The sequence below is a fragment of the Oncorhynchus nerka genome, linkage group LG12 (genome assembly GCF_034236695.1).
Source record: "Oncorhynchus nerka isolate Pitt River linkage group LG12, Oner_Uvic_2.0, whole genome shotgun sequence".
In the NCBI taxonomy this organism is placed as follows: domain Eukaryota; kingdom Metazoa; phylum Chordata; class Actinopteri; order Salmoniformes; family Salmonidae; genus Oncorhynchus; species Oncorhynchus nerka.
Genome location: NC_088407.1, coordinates 80,557,495 through 80,578,348, shown reverse-complemented (window position 1 = coordinate 80,578,348; position 20,854 = coordinate 80,557,495). Strand labels below are relative to the sequence as shown.

At 46.8% G+C, this 20,854-nt stretch overlaps 1 protein-coding gene across 1 annotated transcript in view; it reads left to right on the top strand.

Annotated features, from left to right (window-relative positions):
• Positions 1–20,854, top strand: part of LOC115138759 (FERM domain-containing protein 6-like) — a 65,305-nt gene that overhangs the window by 21,015 nt on the left and 23,436 nt on the right. The window contains exons 2-6 of the mRNA XM_029675954.2: positions 10,461–10,780; positions 11,161–11,251; positions 15,449–15,528; positions 18,229–18,305; positions 19,112–19,298. Coding sequence (XP_029531814.2) covers positions 10,679–10,780; positions 11,161–11,251; positions 15,449–15,528; positions 18,229–18,305; positions 19,112–19,298 — 537 coding nt within the window. The 5' untranslated portion in view covers positions 10,461–10,678. The remainder of the gene's footprint in view (positions 1–10,460; positions 10,781–11,160; positions 11,252–15,448; positions 15,529–18,228; positions 18,306–19,111; positions 19,299–20,854) is intronic.

Below are 20,854 nucleotides of genomic sequence, written 5' to 3'. Positions count from 1 at the left end.
ACTTCTTTTCTTCATATTCCTCTTCTTCGTCCTCTCTATCGTGTAATGTTTATGATTACAGCATGCCTTGGGGATATGGTAGTGCTGTCTGTCAGTCCTTCCTGTCTCTATTTCCATAACTTCCTGGAGCTCCGTGGTACACTGACTGTTTTTCTTGCTCAACTTACAGTCCATGTCTTCTAAACACAGTGGAGGAGTAGGGATCGTACAGGGGTTCCCAACCTTTAATACTCTGGCCCCCTGAGTAAACATCTCACTAAGGTATGCAATCATTAATATGACAAGAGGAACTGATGATGCGCTACCCTATTTTGGAAATTGCTTCTTGTGCATTCTACTATTACAACATTCAAGAGTAAGTTTAAAGCCGGACTGGGTTCCCCCTGCCGACGCCACAGTTTGGGAACCACTGGGATAGTAGAAACATCATGTTCATCCATCGTCCCCCACATTCTGGTCTTTCCTTTCCCACTAGCAACACTCTTAGAAAGAAGGTTCTTCAATTGTCCTCATAGGAAGACCTTATGAAAATAACTATTTTTGGTTCCAAGTGGAACCCTTTCGATAATACAAGGTTCCATGTAATTACTAAAAGGTTCTGAATAGAATAGAAAGGTTTGTTGGTGATGAACAAGGTTCTAAACGTGTAGCTAGCTCCCCCACCGTTCTGTACATGTCTCTACATCCCTAACATTCCTGTTGAATCAAAACATTCCCTATCCCGTGGAGCTGTCAGGAATTTTTGCATGTAGCCTGTGTATGCAGGAGTCGGGGTACATGTAGACTGTGTATGCAGGAGTCGGGGTACATGTAGCCTGTGTAAGAAGGAGTCGGGGTACATGGAGCCTGTGTATGCAGGAGTCGGGGTACATGGAGCCTGTGTATGCAGGAGTCGGGGTACATGGAGACTGTGTATGCAGGAGTCGGGGTACATGTAGACTGTGTAAGCAGGAGTCAGGGTACATGTAGCCTGTGTAAGCAGGAGTCGGGGTACATGGAGCCTGTGTATGCAGGAGTCGGGGTACATGTAGACTGTGTATGCAGGAGTCGGGGTACATGTAGACTGTGTATGCAGGAGTCGGGGTACATGTAGACTGTGTATGCAGGAGTCGGGGTACATGTAGCCTGTGTAAGCAGGAGTCGGGGTACATGTAGCCTGTGTAAGCAGGAGTCGGGGTACATGGAGCCTGTGTATGCAGGAGTCGGGGTACATGGAGCCTGTGTATGCAGGAGTCGGGGTACATGGAGCCTGTGTAAGCAGGAGTCGGGGTACATGGAGCCTGTGTATGCAGGAGTTGGGGTACATGTAGCCTGTGTATGCAGGAGTCGGGGTACATGGAGACTGTATATGCAGGAGTCGGGGTACATGTAGCCTGTGTATGCAGGAGTCGGGGTACATGGAGCCTGTGTATGCAGGAGTCGGGGTACATGGAGACTGTGTATGCCGGAGTCGGGGTACATGGAGCCTGTGTATGCAGGAGTCGGGGTACATGTAGCCTGTGTATGCAGGAGTCGGGGTACATGTAGCCTGTGTATGCAGGAGTCGGGGTACATGGAGCCTGTGTATGCAGGAGTCGGGGTACATGGAGACTGTGTATGCAGGAGTCGGGGTACATGGAGCCTGTGTATGCAGGAGTCGGGGTACATGGAGCCTGTGTATGCAGGAGTCGGGGTACATGGAGACGTGGGTGGGTGTCAAAGGCCTCCATTGTTGGAATGAGAAACAGATGTTAGAATGGAATTCTCCTGACTGCAGCAGTTTCTCACGGCTGTGCTTTGAGCTTCCCTCTTTCCCTTTTTCCTCTCTCTCCCTCTCCTTTTCTCTATCTCTCTCTCCCTCTCTCCCTCTCCTTTTCTCTCTCTCTGGCTCTCTCTCCATGTCTCTTTCGCTCTCCCTCACTCTTATCTTTGGCGGTGTCTCTCTCTCCCCCCCTCTCTCTGGCTCTCTCTCCATGTCTCTTTCGCTCTCCCTCACTCTTATCTTTGGCGGTGTCTCTCTCTCCCCCCCTCTCTCTCCGGCTCTCTCTCCATGTCTCTTTCGCTCTCCCTCACTCTTATCTTTGGCGGTGTCTCTCTCCCCCCCCCCTCTCTCTCTATACTGTCTTAATCTCTACATGTATTTTCTATCTAAAACTGTTATTTTTTCCCCAGTCAGTTTCTCTCTTCCTCCTCTCTCTCTGTAAGATTCAAATGTATTCCTCAGTCTCCCTCTGGTTTTAGTCTCTCTGTTTGTGTTCCAGGGGATTTCTGGCCCAACCTCTGTCTGTAGTTCTGGAAGGGTTCATAGAGGAGCATCCCACCACTGTGATGTCAAACAAGGCATTGGGAGAGACCGAGACATTCAGATATTTAAAAAATTCTCTGTCTCAATGGTGTTAAATACTGAAGTAGTAGTTTCAAGTATTTTTTTGTTAAGTTTTTGGGAGTATCTGTACTTTACTATTTTTGACAACTTTTACTCCACTACATTCCTAAAGAAAATAATGTACTTTTTACTTTACATACATTTTCCCTGACACCCAAACGTATTCGTTATGCTTCGAATGCTCAGGCAGGACAGCAATATGTTCCAATCCACACACCTATCAATATAGCACGTTGTCATGCCTACAGCCTCTGATTTGGCGGACTGACTAAACACAACGGGAGTGTTTGTAAAGGATGTCTGAGTGTTAGCGTGTGTCCCTGTCTGTCCATGAAAACAACAGGAATCGTGCCGTTCGGTTTACATCATATCAGGAGTTTGATGTATAGCTTTTACTTTTTACCCAATTATGACAATTTAGTACTTTTCCCACAACTGTACTGAAGTACATTTAAACCAGATACTTTTGGACTTTTACTCAAATAGTATTTTACTGGGTGACTTTTACTTGAGTCATTTTCTATTAAGGTGTCTTTTACTTTCATTCAAGTAGGACATTTGAAGTACTTTTTCCACCACTGCTCTGTTGTATTCCGGGGCTCTTCTGTGTCGTGGGTCTGCCTGGCTCTGACGATAGCTTGCCACGTTGACAGAAATACTCCATCCTGGCCGCTATCCCGGGCTGAAGGCAGGAAGTGGGTCTCTCTTTCTGTCTGACTGCTGGGCTGCTCTGACACTGCTCTGTTGTATTCCGGGGGGTCTGGGTCTGCCTGCTCTGACGATAGCTTGCCACTGACAGAAATACTCCATCCTGTCCCGGGCTGAAGGCAGGAATCTCTGCGGGGCTCTTCTGTTGTGCTCTTCTGTGTCGTGGGTCTGCCTGGCTCTGACGATAGCTTGCCACGTTGACAGAAATACTCCATCCTGGCCGCTATCCCGGGCTGAAGGCAGGAAGTGGGTCTCTCTTTCTGTCTGACTGCTGGGCTGCTGCTGTGGACACTGCTCTGGTGTTGAATCACTGTTTAATGATGGGAAGTTCAGCTCTTTTTACTGACTTTACTGACATTACTGCCCAGAGCATGCAGGAACACTTAGGGGCGAACGACGAACTGAAAACTTGAGTCATGATTCTACGAGCCTCTCGTTCACATGTGGTTCACCATAGGGGGCTTATTGGAGCAGTCATTTGTTTGAATGAGACTTGTAAACGTGTGGTTTAAACAATGTAAATGTGTTGATTGAATTGGCAAACAAATACGATTATTTCTTGATACATTTGAATCAAGGTCTAGTTGTGGTCGCTACCGGACTAGATTGTGAACTCATGCATTGCTTGACTGTCGCGTGGGTGATAAGCACAGTTGTTCGTGCACTGCAGCCCCCCCCCACCCCCTGAACGATTAGTTTGAGTTTGTTGACCAGAGGCTGTGTGTGTTTTTGGTTCTACAAAGCTGTGTCCATCGTAATATTCAATAATCAATTCATTGCATTCATTCTTTCCAGCAAGTTAAAAGTGCAACTAAAATTAACGAATGATGACTCTTGGGTCAGTAAAGAGTCATGCAAAAAGAATGACTTGTTCGCCAACTGCACATCGCTAATTACTGCTGTGGACACTGTTCTAGTATTTCATCACTGGGCTGCTGTGGACACTGTTCTGGTATTTCATCACTAGTCTACTGGGCTGCTGTGGACACTGTTCTAGTATTTCATCACTGGGCTGCTGTGGACACTGTTCTGGTATTTCATCACTAGTCTACTGGACTGCTGTGGACACTGTTCTGGTATTTCATCACTGTTCTGCTGTGGACACTGCTCTGGTATTTCATCACTAGTCTACTGGGCTGCTGTGGACACTGTTCTGGTATTTCATCACTAGTCTACTGGACTGCTGTGGACACTGCTCTGGTATTTCATCACTGGGCTGCTGTGGACACTGCTCTGGTATTTCATCACTAGTCTACTGGGCTGTTGTGGACACTGCTCTGGTATTTCATCACTGGGCTGCTGTGGACACTGCTCTGGTATTTCATCACTAGTCTACTGGACTGCTGTGGACACTGCTCTGGTATTTCATCACTAGTCTACTGGACTGCTGTGGACACTGCTCTGGTATTTCATCACTGGGCTGCTGTGGACACTGTTCTAGTATTTCATCACTAGTCTACTGGACTGCTGTGGACACTGCTCTGGTATTTCATCACTAGTCTACTGGACTGCTGTGGACACTGCTCTGGTATTTCATCACTGGGCTGCTGTGGACACTGCTCTGGTATTTCATCACTAGTCTACTGGGCTGCTGTGGACACTGTTCTAGTATTTCATCACTGGGCTGCTGTGGACACTGCTCTGGTATTTCATCACTAGTCTACTGGGCTGCTGTGGACACTGCTCTGGTATTTCATCACTAGTCTACTGGGCTGTTGTGGACACTGCTCTGGTATTTCATCACTGGGCTGCTGTGGACACTGCTCTGGTATTTCATCACTAGTCTACTGGGCTGCTGTGGACACTGCTCTGGTATTTCATCACTAGTCTACTGGACTGCTGTGGACACTGCTCTGGTATTTCATCACTAGTCTACTGGACTGCTGTGGACACTGCTCTGGTATTTCATCACTGGGCTGCTGTGGACACTGTTCTAGTATTTCATCACTAGTCTACTGGACTGCTGTGGACACTGTTCTGGTATTTCATCACTAGTCTACTGGACTGCTGTTCTGGTATTTCATCACTAGTCTACTGGGCTGCTGTGGACACTGTTCTGGTATTTCATCACTAGTCTACTGGGCTGCTGTGGACACTGCTCTGGTATTTCATCACTGGGCTGCTGTGGACACTGTTCTGGTATTTCATCACTAGTCTACTGGGCTGCTGTGGACACTGTTCTGGTATTTCATCACTAGTCTACTGGGCTGCTGTGGACACTGTTCTGGTATTTCATCACTAGTCTACTGGGCTGCTGTGGACACTGCTCTGGTATTTCATCACTAGTCTACTGGGCTGCTGTGGACACTGCTCTGGTATTTCATCACTGTCTACTGGGCTGCTGTGGACATTTCATCACTAGTCTACTGGGCTGCTGTGGACACTGTTCTGGTATTTCATCACTAGTCTACTGGGCTGCTGTGGACACTGCTCTGGTATTTCATCACTAGTCTACTGGGCTGCTGTGGACACTGTTCTGGTATTTCATCACTAGTCTACTGCTCTGGTATTTCATCACTAGTCTACTGGGCTGCTGTGGACACTGCTCTGGTATTTCATCACTAGTCTACTGGGCTGCTGTGGACACTGTTCTGGTATTTCATCACTAGTCTACTGGGCTGCTGTGGACACTGTTCTAGTATTTCATCACTGGGCTGCTGTGGACACTGTTCTGGTATTTCATCACTAGTCTACTGGACTGCTGTGGACACTGTTCTGGTATTTCATCACTGTTCTGCTGTGGACACTGCTCTGGTATTTCATCACTAGTCTACTGGGCTGCTGTGGACACTGTTCTGGTATTTCATCACTAGTCTACTGGACTGCTGTGGACACTGCTCTGGTATTTCATCACTGGGCTGCTGTGGACACTGCTCTGGTATTTCATCACTAGTCTACTGGGCTGTTGTGGACACTGCTCTGGTATTTCATCACTGGGCTGCTGTGGACACTGCTCTGGTATTTCATCACTAGTCTACTGGACTGCTGTGGACACTGCTCTGGTATTTCATCACTAGTCTACTGGACTGCTGTGGACACTGCTCTGGTATTTCATCACTGGGCTGCTGTGGACACTGTTCTAGTATTTCATCACTAGTCTACTGGACTGCTGTGGACACTGCTCTGGTATTTCATCACTAGTCTACTGGACTGCTGTGGACACTGCTCTGGTATTTCATCACTGGGCTGCTGTGGACACTGCTCTGGTATTTCATCACTAGTCTACTGGGCTGCTGTGGACACTGTTCTAGTATTTCATCACTGGGCTGCTGTGGACACTGCTCTGGTATTTCATCACTAGTCTACTGGGCTGCTGTGGACACTGCTCTGGTATTTCATCACTAGTCTACTGGGCTGTTGTGGACACTGCTCTGGTATTTCATCACTGGGCTGCTGTGGACACTGCTCTGGTATTTCATCACTAGTCTACTGGGCTGCTGTGGACACTGCTCTGGTATTTCATCACTAGTCTACTGGACTGCTGTGGACACTGCTCTGGTATTTCATCACTAGTCTACTGGACTGCTGTGGACACTGCTCTGGTATTTCATCACTGGGCTGCTGTGGACACTGTTCTAGTATTTCATCACTAGTCTACTGGACTGCTGTGGACACTGTTCTGGTATTTCATCACTAGTCTACTGGACTGCTGTGGACACCGTTCTGGTATTTCATCACTAGTCTACTGGGCTGCTGTGGACACTGTTCTGGTATTTCATCACTAGTCTACTGGGCTGCTGTGGACACTGCTCTGGTATTTCATCACTGGGCTGCTGTGGACACTGTTCTGGTATTTCATCACAGTCACTGGGACACTGTTCTGGTATTTCATCACTAGTCTACTGGGCTGCTGTGGACACTGTTCTCATTTCATCACTAGTCTACTGGGCTGCTGTGGACACTGCTCTGGTATTTCATCACTAGTCTACTGGGCTGCTGTGGACACTGCTCTGGTATTTCATCACTAGTCTACTGGGGCTGCTGTGGTATTTCACACTGCTCTGGTATTTCATCACTAGTCTACTGGGCTGCTGTGGACACTGCTCTGGTATTTCATCACTAGTCTACTGGGCTGCTGTGGACATCTGGTATTTCATCACTAGTCTACTGGGCTGCTGTGGACACTGTTCTGGTATTTCATCACTAGTCTACTGGGCTGCTGTGGACACTGTTCTGGTATTTCATCACTAGTCTACTGGGCTGCTGTGGACACTGCTCTGGTATTTCATCACTAGTCTACTGGGCTGCTGTGGACACTGTTCTGGTATTTCTACTGGGCTGCTGTGGACACTGTTCTAGTCTACTGGACTGCTGTGGACACTGTTCTGGTATTTCATCACTAGTCTACTGGGCTGCTGTGGACACTGCTCTGGTATTTCATCACTAGTCTACTGGACTGCTGTGGACACTGCTCTGGTATTTCATCACTAGTCTACTGGGCTGCTGTGGACACTGTTCTGGTATTTCATCACTAGTCTACTGGGCTGCTGTGGACACTGTTCTGGTATTTCATCACTAGTCTACTGGGCTGCTGTGGACACTGCTCTGGTATTTCATCACTAGTCTACTGGGCTGCTGTGGACACTGTTCTGGTATTTCATCACTAGTCTACTGGGCTGCTGTGGACACTGCTCTGGTATTTCATCACTGGACTGCTGTGGACACTGGGGGAATCTGTGTAGAGCTCCGTCTTTAACAGTCTATGGAACATTGGGATGTCTAATGTGTTGATTAGACATGACACAATTGGGTTCTAAACCATTAGTGATCTGATGACTCACCCCTATCTCACACAGTGTCTTATTGACTGGCGGTTTACCCCTCCTCACCCGGCCCGCCCAACACATGCATCCTCATCATTTAGCTCAACTGTACTGAGTGTCAAGTTTCCCTTTTCTTCTATTGTCAGGTGCACAAGTAGAGTGAAATGCCTTTGTCGCTGAATGGTGTTGTTACTACGTTGGGAGTGAGGATTATATTCCCACCTGAAAGTGTAAAAGGATGTGATTTTAATAGAGGACACAGCTGAAACCGCAGCATTCAACTAACTTCCTTACTTTACTACAGGATGCTATTAATAACTCATGGAATTCTTACCCGCACATGATCATCTGATCATTTATCACTCCAGTGTTAATCTGCTAAATTGTAATTATTCTCTCCTATGGTCTATTTATTGCCTACTTCCTCATGCCTTTTGCACACAATGTATATAGACTCTTTTTTTTCTACTGTGTTATTGACTTGTTAATTGTTTACTCCATGTGTAACTCTGTGTTGTCTGTTCACACTGCTATGCTTTATCTTGGCCAGGTCGCAGTTGTAAATGAGAACTTGTTCTCAACTAGCCTACTTGGTTAAATAAAGGTGAAATATATATATATATTTGAAATACATCTCATGACCATAAGGAATAACAGGATAATGTGATTATTTATATTGTATATACATTTATATACACAGTTGGGGTCTCGCACATAAAGACAAATATTTTATTACATAAGTCATTGAGTTTATTTATGTTTGGTACTAGAGACAGTAGGTAAAGAAAAGGTCAGACATGATGGATAATGGTGGTTGTTAGCACGCCCTCTCTCTCCTCTCTCTCTCTCTCTCTCTCTCTCTCTCTCTCTCTCTCTCTCTCTCTCTCTCTCTCTCTTCTTCTCTCTGTGTGTGTGTGCTGTGTTTTGTTGTAGAGAGAGAGTTCTGCTCTGTAGTGCGGGGGATGGCTGTTCTGCTCTGTAGTGCGGGGGATGGCTGTTCTGCTCTGTAGTGCGGGGGATGGCTGTTCTGCTCTGTAGTGCGGGGGATGGCTGTTCTGCTCTGTAGTGCGGGGGATGGCTGTTCTGCTCTGTAGTGCGGGGGATGGCTGTTCTGCTCTGTAGTGCGGGGATGGCTGTTCTGCTCTGTAGTGCGGGGATGGCTGTTCTGCTCTGTAGTGCGGGGGATGGCTGTTCTGCTCTGTAGTGCGGGGGATGGCTGTTCTGCTCTGTAGTGCGGGGGATGGCTGTTCTGCTCTGTAGTGCGGGGGATGTCTGTTCTGCTCTGTAGTGGGGGGATGGCTGTTCTGCTCTGTAGTGGGGGGATGGCTGTTCTGCTCTGTAGTGCGGGGGATGTCTGTTCTGCTCTGTAGTGGGGGCATGGCTGTTCTGCTCTGTAGTGGGGGGATGGCTGTTCTGCTCTGTAGTGTGGGGATGGCTGTTCTGCTCTGTAGTGCGGGGATGGCTGTTCTGTTCTGTAGTGCGGGGGATGGCTGTTCTGCTCTGTAGTATGGGCATGGCTGTTCTGCTCTGTAGTGCGGGAGATGGCTGTTCTGCTCTGTAGTATGGGCATGGCTGTTCTGCTCTGTAGTGCGGGAGATGGCTGTTCTGGTCTGTAGTGCGGGGATGGCTGTTCTGTTTTAGACAGGAAGTAAGTGATGGTTCTTCACCAGTCACACACACCTCCTGGACATGGCCCATCAAAAGCTCTTTGTTGATTGTGCTCAGCCAGCCTGATCTGATACACTGCTACCAGCTGTCAGGGTGTGTTTGTGTACATCAGAACACGTTTTGAATAGGGATGAAATAGATCTCCAAGAACAGTTGCGTTATCGTTGCACTAAGCAGGGGAATCAGTTACACAAAATGATTTGACAGTTTCAAAGGCCTCTTAATGGTCATTGCATAGCATCAGCAATCCAGGGTTTATATACATCATTGGTTGCACGGCAACGGTTTATTATGTTTATTATCGGTTTATTATGTTGTGTATTAACTAGAGGTCGACTGATTATGATTTTTCAACGCCGATACCAATACCGATTATTGGAGGCCCAGACAAAAGCCGATACCGATTAATCGGCCGATTTCAAATTATTATTATTATAATAATTTTTTTGTACTAATGACAATTACAACAATCCCCCAAGCTGACAATGTGAAAATCTGTCATTCTGCCCCTGAACAAGGCAGTTAACCCACCGTTCCTAGGCCGTCATTGAAAATAAGAATGTTCTTAACTGACTTGCCTAGTTAAATAAAGATTAAATAAAGGTGTAAAAAAAAAAAAAAAAATGGTGTCCAAAAATACCGATTTCCGATTGTTATGAAACCTTGAAATCGGCCCTAATTAATCGGCCATTCCAATTAATCGGCCGACCTCTAGTATTACCTCATTGTTTTTCAAACCTCTCCTCGGGAACCCCCAGATGTTTCACAATTGTGTTGTAGCCCAGAACTAGCTCACCTAATTCACCTAGTTACGGGCTTGGTAGTTGGTTGACAAGTGGAAACAGGTGTGCTAGCTCTGGAATAGTTCAAATACATAGAACAACTGGGGGTTCCCCGAACTCTACATTCCCATGCAGCAGTGCTAACGTGATGTCCCCTCTGTCTGTCTTCTACAGTGTGTGGGACTGCCCTGTGTCCTGGTGCCTCCCATGTCCTGGCCTGCTGAGGCTGAGGCTGTGGCTGCTGCTGGGTCTGGTGTCTGCTCGCTGGGCTTGGGCTAGAGCTGAACCAGGGCTTCTACTGGTGCTGGTGAGTGTCCCATCGCAGGGGCCTGGAGGAGCCTAGTCCGTCTGGGCCAAGGGGCCTCTCTGGACCACCTCCCAGACACACGAAGATGAACAAACTGACCAGCTTCCACAACAACAAAGCTATGCAGGACCGCCGCTGTGTCTGCGTCTTCCTCCCCAACGACGACACTCTCAACGTAATTGTCAATGTGAGTTCTGTGGGGGTCTCACCTAGCTGTTTAAGATGAATGGCCTTACTGTAAGTGGCTCTGGATAAGACCGTCTGCTAAATGACTCAAATGGAAATGTGTGTCTATAGTACCTCAATACTTTTCAGGTACATATGAGATAAGACCACTGGTATGAAGACTGCAGCAGGGAAACAGTTATATGTATGATTGGATTATATTTGTGAGTAACACACATATTATAGTGTATTGTCCAAAAGCCAGGGTCAGGAATGGCAGTAATTGTTTTCAAACTGGCAATACCATTCATGGTTGTTTCACAGTGTGTCTAAATGACTCTCTGATCTCCTCCTGTATGTCCTGACCTCTAACCCCATGCTGTGTGTTCTCTCTCTGCTCAGGTGAAGACATTGTGTCAGGAGCTGCTGGTCCAGGTGTGTGACCTGCTCCGACTGAAGGACTGTCACCTGTTTGGACTCAGCGTCATTCAGAGTAAGAATGGTTTACCATTTTGTGTGTGTCTCTGTTTGCTGTGCCTGACATCTCTCACCTCACTGTAATGTCTTTTCCCATCTCAGCCTTACTGAATGGGGCCCAATGTCTCTGTGGTTAAAGTCACAGCATAGTTTACTGTGTGTTATATCAGCGCTATGAGCAGTTAGCCTTCCCTCTGTACAGTCCCAATGAGTTACACCTCAATTCTCCAGAAGTGTGTACTTCTCCCCACACAATGAAAAGCATTATATTGGTGTGTATACATGGGAGGAGCCATCTCTGTCAGACAGCCTTAACCAGTCCTTCTGGTGCTGTCTGTCTGTCTGTCTGTCTGTCTGTCGGTTTCTCTGTCTGTCGGTTTCTCTGTCAGTCTGTCTGTCTGTCTGTCTGTCGGTTTCTCTGTCTGTCTGTCTCTCTGTCTGTCGGTTTCTCTGTCTGTCTGTCTCTCTGTCTGTCGGTTTCTCTGTCTGTTGGTTTCTCTGACTCTGTTAGTGATGCATCGATATGACATTTTTGGACGATATCGATATCCAATATTTTCCTTGCCAAAAAAAAACAATACCGATATTTAACATTTTAACAGCCTTTTAAGCATTCTAGTACAGTTAAATAGTTAACACACACACACATGGACGCAGTGGTCTAAGGCACTGCATCTCAGTGAAAGAGGTGTCACTACAATTGGCAAGCATCGTTCGGGGTAGGCCGTCATTGTAAATAAGAATTTGTTCTTAACTGACTTGCCTAGTTAAATAAAGGTAACACACACACCACACTGACCGAAAAGTTATTTTGTTGGCATTTACGTATGTCCCCATTACCAGTAAAATATAATCAAAACGTATTTATTTCACTTACTTGCTGTGCTGTTTCGTTGTTCATTTGTTCAGTCGTTTCATTCTCAACCAGGATTTCTATGGAGCGCAGTTTGGGTCTTTGCTATGGAGCGCAGTTTGAGTCTTTGCTGTCAAAGAAAGATACACGTCTAATAACACAAGTTGACCAATCAGGACCTGAATATGACTGCACGTCACATCATTTAACGCGTTCATTCATTATTTACGTAGTTTCACATTGATTACACTATCACTCGTATTTCATATGTGACAACGATTCATCGACATGTAGGCTATGATGCTGGTAAAGTTGTCTCGTGCACCTACAGTGCTGGTCATTTAAAAAAAAAAGCTAGCTAGCTCATGGATACAAACAATGTCCTTCCCCAAAAACAGCTGACTAGTCTGCTACCTAGCTGCGCTAGATCGAGGGTTGGGTGGGGTGACAGAAGTATGTGGGTAGAGTGATTGGTCAGTGCGAGGGGGTTGGAGCTGGGGGGTGGAGCTGGGGGTAGAGCAGGGGGTTGGGCATGGGTGGTAGGTATAGAACTGGGTTTGGGATAGGGGTTAGAAGCTCCCGCGCTGAGGTCTGTTCAACGCTGGTCCGACCAAACTGATTCCACACTCCAAGACTGCTTCCTTCACGTGGACTGGGATCTGTTCCGTATTGCGTCAGACAACAACATTGACGAATACGCTGATTCGGTGAGCCTGTTCATTAGAACGTGCGTTGAAGATGTCGTTCCCATAGCAACGATTAAAACATTCCCAAACCAGAAACTGTGGATTGATGGCAGCATTCGCGTGAAACTGAAAGCGCGAACCACTGCTTTTAATCAGGGCAAGGTGACTGGAAACATGACCGAATACAAACAGTGTAACTATTCCCTCCGCAAGGCAATCAAACAAGCTAAGCGTCAGTATAGAGACAAAGTAGAATCTCAATTCAACGGCTCAGACACAAGAGGTATGTGGCAGGGTCTACAGTCAATCACGGATTACAAAAAGAAAACCAGCACCGTCACGGACCAGGATGTCTTGCTCCCAGGCAGACTAAATAACTTTTTTGCCCGCTTTGAGGACAATACAGTGCCACTGACACTGCCCGCAACTAAAACATGCAGACTCTCCTTCACTGCAGCCGACGTGAGGAAAACATTTAAACGTGTCAACCCTCGCAAGACTGCAGGCCCAGACGGCATCCCCAGCCGCGCCCTCAGAGCATGCGCAGACCAGCTGGCTGGTGTGTTTACGGACATATTCAATCAATCCCTATCCCAGTCTGTTGTTCCCACATGCTTCAAGAGGGCCACCATTGTTCCTGTTCCCAAGAAAGCTAAGGTAGCTGAGCTAAACGACTACCGCCCCGTAGCACTCACTTCCGTCATCATGAAGTGCTTTGAGAGACTAGTCAAGGACCATATCACCTCCACCCTACCTGACACCCTAGACCCACTCCAAATAGGTCCACAGACGATGCAATCTCAACCACACTGCACACTGCCCTAACCCATCTGGACAAGAGGAATACCTATGTGAGAATGCTGTTCATCAACTACAGCTCGGCATTTAACACCATAGTGCCCTCCAAGCTCGTCATCAAGCTCGAGACCCTGGGTCTCGACCCCGCCCTGTGCAACTGGGTACTGGACTTCTTGACGGGCCGCCCCCAGGTGGTGAGGGTAGGCAACAACATCTCCACCCCGCTGATCCTCAACACTGGGGCCCCACAAGGGTGCGTTCTGAGCCCTCTCCTGTACTCCCTGTTCACCCACGACTGCGTGGCCACGCACGCCTCCAACTCAATCATCAAGTTTGCGGACGACACAACAGTGGTAGGCTTGATTACCAACAACGACGAGACGGCCTACAGGGAGGAGGTGAGGGCCCTCGGAGTGTGGTGTCAGGAAAATAACCTCACACTCAACGTCAACAAAACTAAGGAGATGATTGTGGACTTCAGGAAACAGCAGAGGGAACACCCCCCTATCCACATCGATGGAACAGTAGTGGAGAGGGTAGTAAGTTTTAAGTTCCTCGGCGTACACATCACAGACAAACTGAATTGGTCCACCCACACAGACAGCATCGTGAAGAAGGCGCAGCAGCGCCTCTTCAACCTCAGGAGGCTGAAGAAATTTGGCTTGTCACCAAAAGCACTCACAAACTTCTACAGATGCACAATCGAGAGCATCCTGTCGGGCTGTATCACCGCCTGGTACGGCAACTGCTCCGCCCACAACCGTAAGGCTCTCCAGAGGGTAGTGAGGTCTGCACAACGCATCACCGGGGGCAAACTACCTGCAAACTACCTGCCCTCCAGGACACCTACACCACCCGATGTCACAGGAAGGCCATAAAGATCATCAAGGACAACAACCACCCGAGCCACTGCCTGTTCACCCCGCTATCATCCAGAAGGCGAGGCCAGTACAGGTGCATCAAAGCTGGGACCGAGAGTCTGAAAAACAGCTTCTATCTCAAGGCCATTAGACTGTTAAACAGCCACCACTAACATTGAGTGGCTGCTGCCAACACACTGACTCAACTCCAGCCACTTTAATAATGGGAATTGATGGGAAATGATGTAAAATGTATCAATAGCCACTTTAAACAATGCTACCTAATATAATGTTTACATACCCTACATTATTCATCTCATATGTATACGTATATACTGTACTCTATATCATCTACTGCATCCTTATGTAACACATGTATCACTAGCCACTTTAACTATGCCACTTTGTTTACATACTCATCTCATATGTATATACTGCACTCAATACCATCTACTGTATCTTGCCTATGCCGCTCTGTACCATCGCTCATTCATATATCTTATGTACATATTCTTTATCCCCTTACACTTGTGTCTATAAGGTAGTAGTTTTGGAATTGTTAGCTAGATTACTTGTTGGTTATTACTGCATTGTCGGAACTAGAAGCACAAGCATTTCGCTACACTCGCACTAACATCTGCTAACCATGTGTATGTGACAAATAAAATTTGATTTGATTTGGTTAGTCACTGTTTGCCTTGTTCTGACAAGCAGCTCAGGAATGTCCCTAAATCAGCCCCACTGGTTCCTGGTCAATAGACCTGTCCTGCAAGGGCATATGATTGCCATCAGATGAGATGAACCAATTTTCAGAACAGCACTGGCTGACTGGCCCTGCTGTGATTTGTTTTCCTTTGCAGCTGCTTGCAACTGTCACTGCCTTTGTCTGTCAACTACCTATGTCTGTCTGCTATACTGCTATACAGGAGTGACTCATTCCATGCATATCACCGACGCAGAGACAACTCTGTCATCATAAAGCGACTTAAGTTAACCCTTTGTGTGTGTCCCTCCAGACAATGAGCACATCTACATGGAGTTGGGTCAGAAGCTGTCTAAGTACTGTCCCAAGGAGTGGAAGAGAGAGGCCAGCAAGGTGAGTCAGTCTGCACAACCAAATAGTACCCAGCAAGCACATAACGTTCTGAGAACCATATGTTTCTTAGGGCTTGCTGTGAGCGTGGTTGTCCTATGGTTATTTTGCATACAACCTCCCTCAACTTTCTGGGAAAGGTGCAGGATAGTTGCTTGGCTTTGCTCAGTAAATGTAAGGACTTTGACTAAAAAAATCTACTTTAATTAGTTGGTATTTCATTACTTCCAACAGAATGTTTCCCAAAAGTTCAAATGGTGATATTCTATGAACGTTCTACAGCTGGTTTGACATTGGGAATGTTCTCAAATAGTTAAACAACCTTATTTAGAAATTTCAGTACTTCAGCATAACGTTTCTTCATGGTTCAGTCAATTGGAGGTGTACCTGTGGACATATTGCAAGGCCTACCTTTAAACCCAGTGCCTCTTTGCTTGACGTCATGGGAAAATCAAAAGAAATCAGCCAAGACCTCAGAAAAAAATGGTCGACCTCCACAAGTCTGGTTCATCCTTGGGAGCAATTTCCAAATGCAATAGTAACAATAGTACGCAAGTATTAACACCATGGGACCATGCAGCCGTCATACCGCTCAGGAAGGAGACGTGTTCTGTCTTCTAGAGATGAATGTACTTTGGTGCGAAAAGTGTAAATCAATCCCAGAACAACAGCAAAGGACCTTGTGAAGATGCTGGAGGAAACGGGTACAAAAATATCTATATCCACAGTAAAAACAAGTCCTATATCAACAACCTGAAAGGCCTCTCAGCAAGGAAGCAGCCACTGCTCCAAACCGCCATTTAAAAAAGCCAGACTACGGTTTGCAACTGCACATTGGGACAAAGATCGTACTTTTTGGAGAAATGTCCTCTGGTCTGATGAAATAGAACTGTTTGTCCAAAATGACCATCGTTATGTTTGGAGGAAAAAGGGGGAGGCTTGCAAGCCGAAGAATACCATCCCAACCATGAAGCACGGGGGTGGCAGCATGTTTTGGGGGTGCTTTGCTGCAGGAAGGACTGGTGCACTCCACAAAATAGATGGCATCATGTGGAGGGAAATTGTGGATATATCGAAGCAACTTCTCAAGACATCAGTCAGGAAGTTAAAGCTTTGTTGCAAATGCTTCTTACAAATGAACAATGGCCCCAAGCATACTTCCAAAGTTGTTGCAAAATGGCTTAAGGACAACAAAGTCAGGGTATTGGAGTGGCCATCACAAAGCACTGACCTCAATCCCATAGAACATTTGTGGGCAGAACTGAAAAAGCTACAGGACTACAAACCAAATCAAATCAAATGTATTTATATAGCCCTTCGTACATCAGCTGATATCTCAAAGTGCTGTACAGAAACCCAGCCTAAAACCCCAAACAGCAAGCAATGCAGGTGTAGAAGCACGGTGGCTAGGAAAAACTCCCTAGAAAGGCCAAAACCTAGGAAGAAACCTAGAGAGGAACCAGGCTATGTGGGGTGGCCAGTCCTCTTCTGGCTGTGCCGGGTGGAGATTATAACAGAACATGGCCAAGATGTTCAAATGTTCATAAATGACCAGCATGGTCGAATAATAATAAGGCAGAACAATTAAAACTGGAGCAGCAGCACGGTCAGGTGGGCTGGGGACAGCAAGGAGTCATCATGTCAGGTAGTCCTGGGGCATGGTCCTAGGGCTCAGGTCCTCCGAGTGAGAGAAAGAAAGAGAGAAGGAGAGAATTAGAGAACGCACACTTAGATTCACACAGGACACCGAATAGGACAGGAGAAGTACTCCAGATATAACAAACTGACCCTAGCCCCCCGACACATAAACTACTGCAGCATAAATACTAGAGGCTGAGACAGGAGGGGTCAGGAGACACTGTGGCCCCATCCGAGGACACCCCCGGACAGGGCCAAACAGGAAGGATATAACCACACCCACTTTGCCAAAGCACAGCCCCCACACCACTAGAGGGATATCTTCAACCACCAACTTACCATCCTGAGACAAGGCTGAGTATAGCCCACAAAGATCTCCGCCATGGCACACCCCAAGGGGGGTGCCAACCCAGACAGGATGACCACATCAGTGAATCAACCCACTCAGGTGACGCACAAACCTGACTCAAATACACCAGCTCTGTCAGGAGGAATGGGCCAAAATTCACCCAACTTATTGTGGGAAGCTTGTGGAAGGCTACCCGAAATGTTTGACCCAAGTTAAGGAATTTAAAGGCAATGCTACCAAATACTAATTGAGTGTATGTAAACTTCTGATCCACTGGGAATGTTATGAAAGAAATAACATCTGAAATAAATCATTCTCTCTACTATTATTCTGACATTTCACATTCTTAAAATAAAGTGGAGATCCTAACTGACCTAAAACAGGGAATTTTTACTAGGATAAAAAAAACTGAGTGAAACTGAGTTTAAATGTAGTTGGCTAAGGTGTATGTGAACTTCCGACTTTAACTGTATGACTCTATGGCAATCTATGAATCCTTTATTAAACTATCGTTTCAACAGCAAGCGGTCTATCAGGGTTTCAAGATTTGCAAGATTACCCCCAACAGACAGTCAAAATTAAATTCAAATTTGTGAGCAACTGCTGTTGTTTTCGCTGTCATGATGGAAGTTTTTGATTTTATATTTGTAGAATGAATATACTGTCTTGATGGTTTGATTTACTAGTATTTTTCATTTGTATCTTGTTGTTTTCAGGGCATCGATCAATTTGGGCCTCCCATGATCATCCACTTCAGGGCTCAATATTACGTTGAGAATGGGAGATTAATAAGGCAAGTAGTCCCACAGAGATCCTATAAATTACTATTGGATTCTGTATGCAATTCTGTGAGTAATCTCCTCTTACACATACTTAAGTTTAACAATCAGAGACAGGTGTGAAATCATTCTGAATAAGTGGTTTGGATTGATTGATACTTAAGCTGCTTGATTAGATCTAATATGATGACGTGTTTCTGAGGACGAGGATAGAAAAGTGAGGGAGCTCATTGTGGCATAAGGTCCCAATGGGGGTTAAAAGGATTAAGTAAGTACGTTACGAAGGTAACGTCTCCTCCCCTCAGGGTAACGTCTCCTCCCCCAGGGTAACGTCTCCTCCCCCAGGGTAACGTCTCCTTCCCCAGGGTAACGTCTCCTCCCCCAGGGTAACGTCTCCTTCCCCAGGGTAACGTCTCCTCCCCCAGGGTAACATCTCCTCCCCCAGGTAACGTCTCCTCCCCCAGGGTAACATCTCCTCCCCCAGGGTAACGTCTCCTCCCCCAGGGCAACGTCTCCTCCCCCAGGGTAACGTCTCCTCCCCCAGGGTAACATCTCCTCCCCCAGGGTAATGTCTCCTCCCCCAGGGTAACGTCTCCTCCCCCAGGGTAATGTCTCCTCCCCCAGGGTAACGTCTCCTCCCCCAGGGTAACATCTCCCCCAGGATAACGTCTCCTCCCCCAGGGTAACGTCTCCTCCCCTCAGGGTAACATCTCCTCCCCCAGGGTAATGTCTTCTCCTACTGTACTACAGGAACCTGAGAATGGTGATCTAGCCTAGTGGGATGTGTTTGTATCATGTCTTCTTCTCTCTTCACTTCCAGTGACCGCTCAGCCCGGTACTACTACTACTGGCACCTGAGGAAACAGGTGTTGCTATCGCAGTGTATGCAGAGAGAAGAGGCCTACTTCCTGTTGGCAGCCTTCGCCCTCCAGGCCGACTTGGGCAACTTCAAACGCAACAAGCACTTTGGAAAGTACTTTGAACCTGAGGCCTACTTCCCTCCATGGGTACGTAGATCTATCCTTCTGACCTAACCAATACCAAATTGAGTTTTTCACTGTGCATCTGCATGGCTTGCTCTTGTTTTTGTTGTTTTAGGTTGGGTATCTGTAAAGCACTTTATGACAACTGCTCATGTAAAAAGGGTTTAATGAATGTGATTGATTGGAGTTGCCCAGGCAGTATCATGGCCTTCCTCTCCATCCCCCTTAGCCCCCATAACCCTTCATTGTTTGCAGACCTGAAAATGGGTATAGTCAGTGTAGTGTTGGAATTTCCACCATATTGCTACAGATATGAAAACATGGAAGGGTTAGGACCGAGGGAAAAGGGATAAGGAGTAAATTGGGACCGGCAAAGTGTAGTCTAGCACACAGCCTGAATGTAGGTCTGTGGCCAGTTTCATTAATCACTGAGCTCCAACAATTTGAGGACGCTACCTCATTGGAACATGCTGGATCTAGGACGCTAGTTTTATTTTCGTCCCTGGTAGTGGCACACAGCACGGTTGACTCTTTAGAGAAATGATCTGCATGCGAGCTGGCTAAACTTGCTGCCTCTCCTCTCCTATTCGACATGCCCCCCTCCCGGACACGACGGTGCCCCACCCCTCTAATTACCAACCACTTCCTGTGATTAGTCTGTTGCCGTCCCATTGGTCCCATATCCACTTTGAAGCCACAGGGTCAGGAAATGGTTGTACATTCAGGAATGGTACATTAATACATCCTCCCAGGGTGTTCTCTAACTGGTTCTGAGTGAGTGGCTGGGTTCCGGAGAAAAGCCCAAAATCCAGAGTCCAGTGGGATTGTGGGTCCCTCCCTAATAGCACCCTATCGCCTATATAGTCAGAGTAGTGCACCATGGTCCATAGGGCTCTGGACAAAAGTAGTGCACTACACACTGAGTATCCCAAACTTTAAAAACACCTTCCTAATATTGAGTTGCACCACCCCCCTTGCCCTCAGAACAGCCTCAGTTCGTCAGGACATGGACTCTACAAGGTGTCGAAAGTGTTCCACAGGGATGCTGGCCCATGTTGACTCCAATGCTTCCCACAGTTGTGTCAAGTTGGCTGGATGTCCTTTGGGTGGTGGACCATTCTTGACACAAACCGGTGCACCTGGCACCTACTACCATACACTGTTCAAAGGGCACTTAAATCTTTTGTCTTGCGCATTCACCGTCTGAATGGCACACATACACAATGTATGACTCAATTGTCTCGAGGCTTAAAAATCCTTCTTTAACCTGTCTCCTCCCCTTCGTCTTTAACCGGTCTCCTCCCCTTCGTCTTTAACCGGTCTCCTCCCCTTCGTCTTTAACCGGTCTCCTCCCCTTCGTCTACACTGAATGCAGTGGATTTAACAGGTGACATCAATAAGGGATCATAGGCTGACTAGGTGAATCCAGATGAAATCTATGTTATGGCTAGTGCCATGTTTTGTATACTCAATGTACAGGAAATAAGGTGGACAACGCCTTTTGGGATGTAATATCAGTATATGAGGCATCTGTCTTCCCCTGGGCGGGGGTTTCATCCACCTCCATTAACCCAACTGGC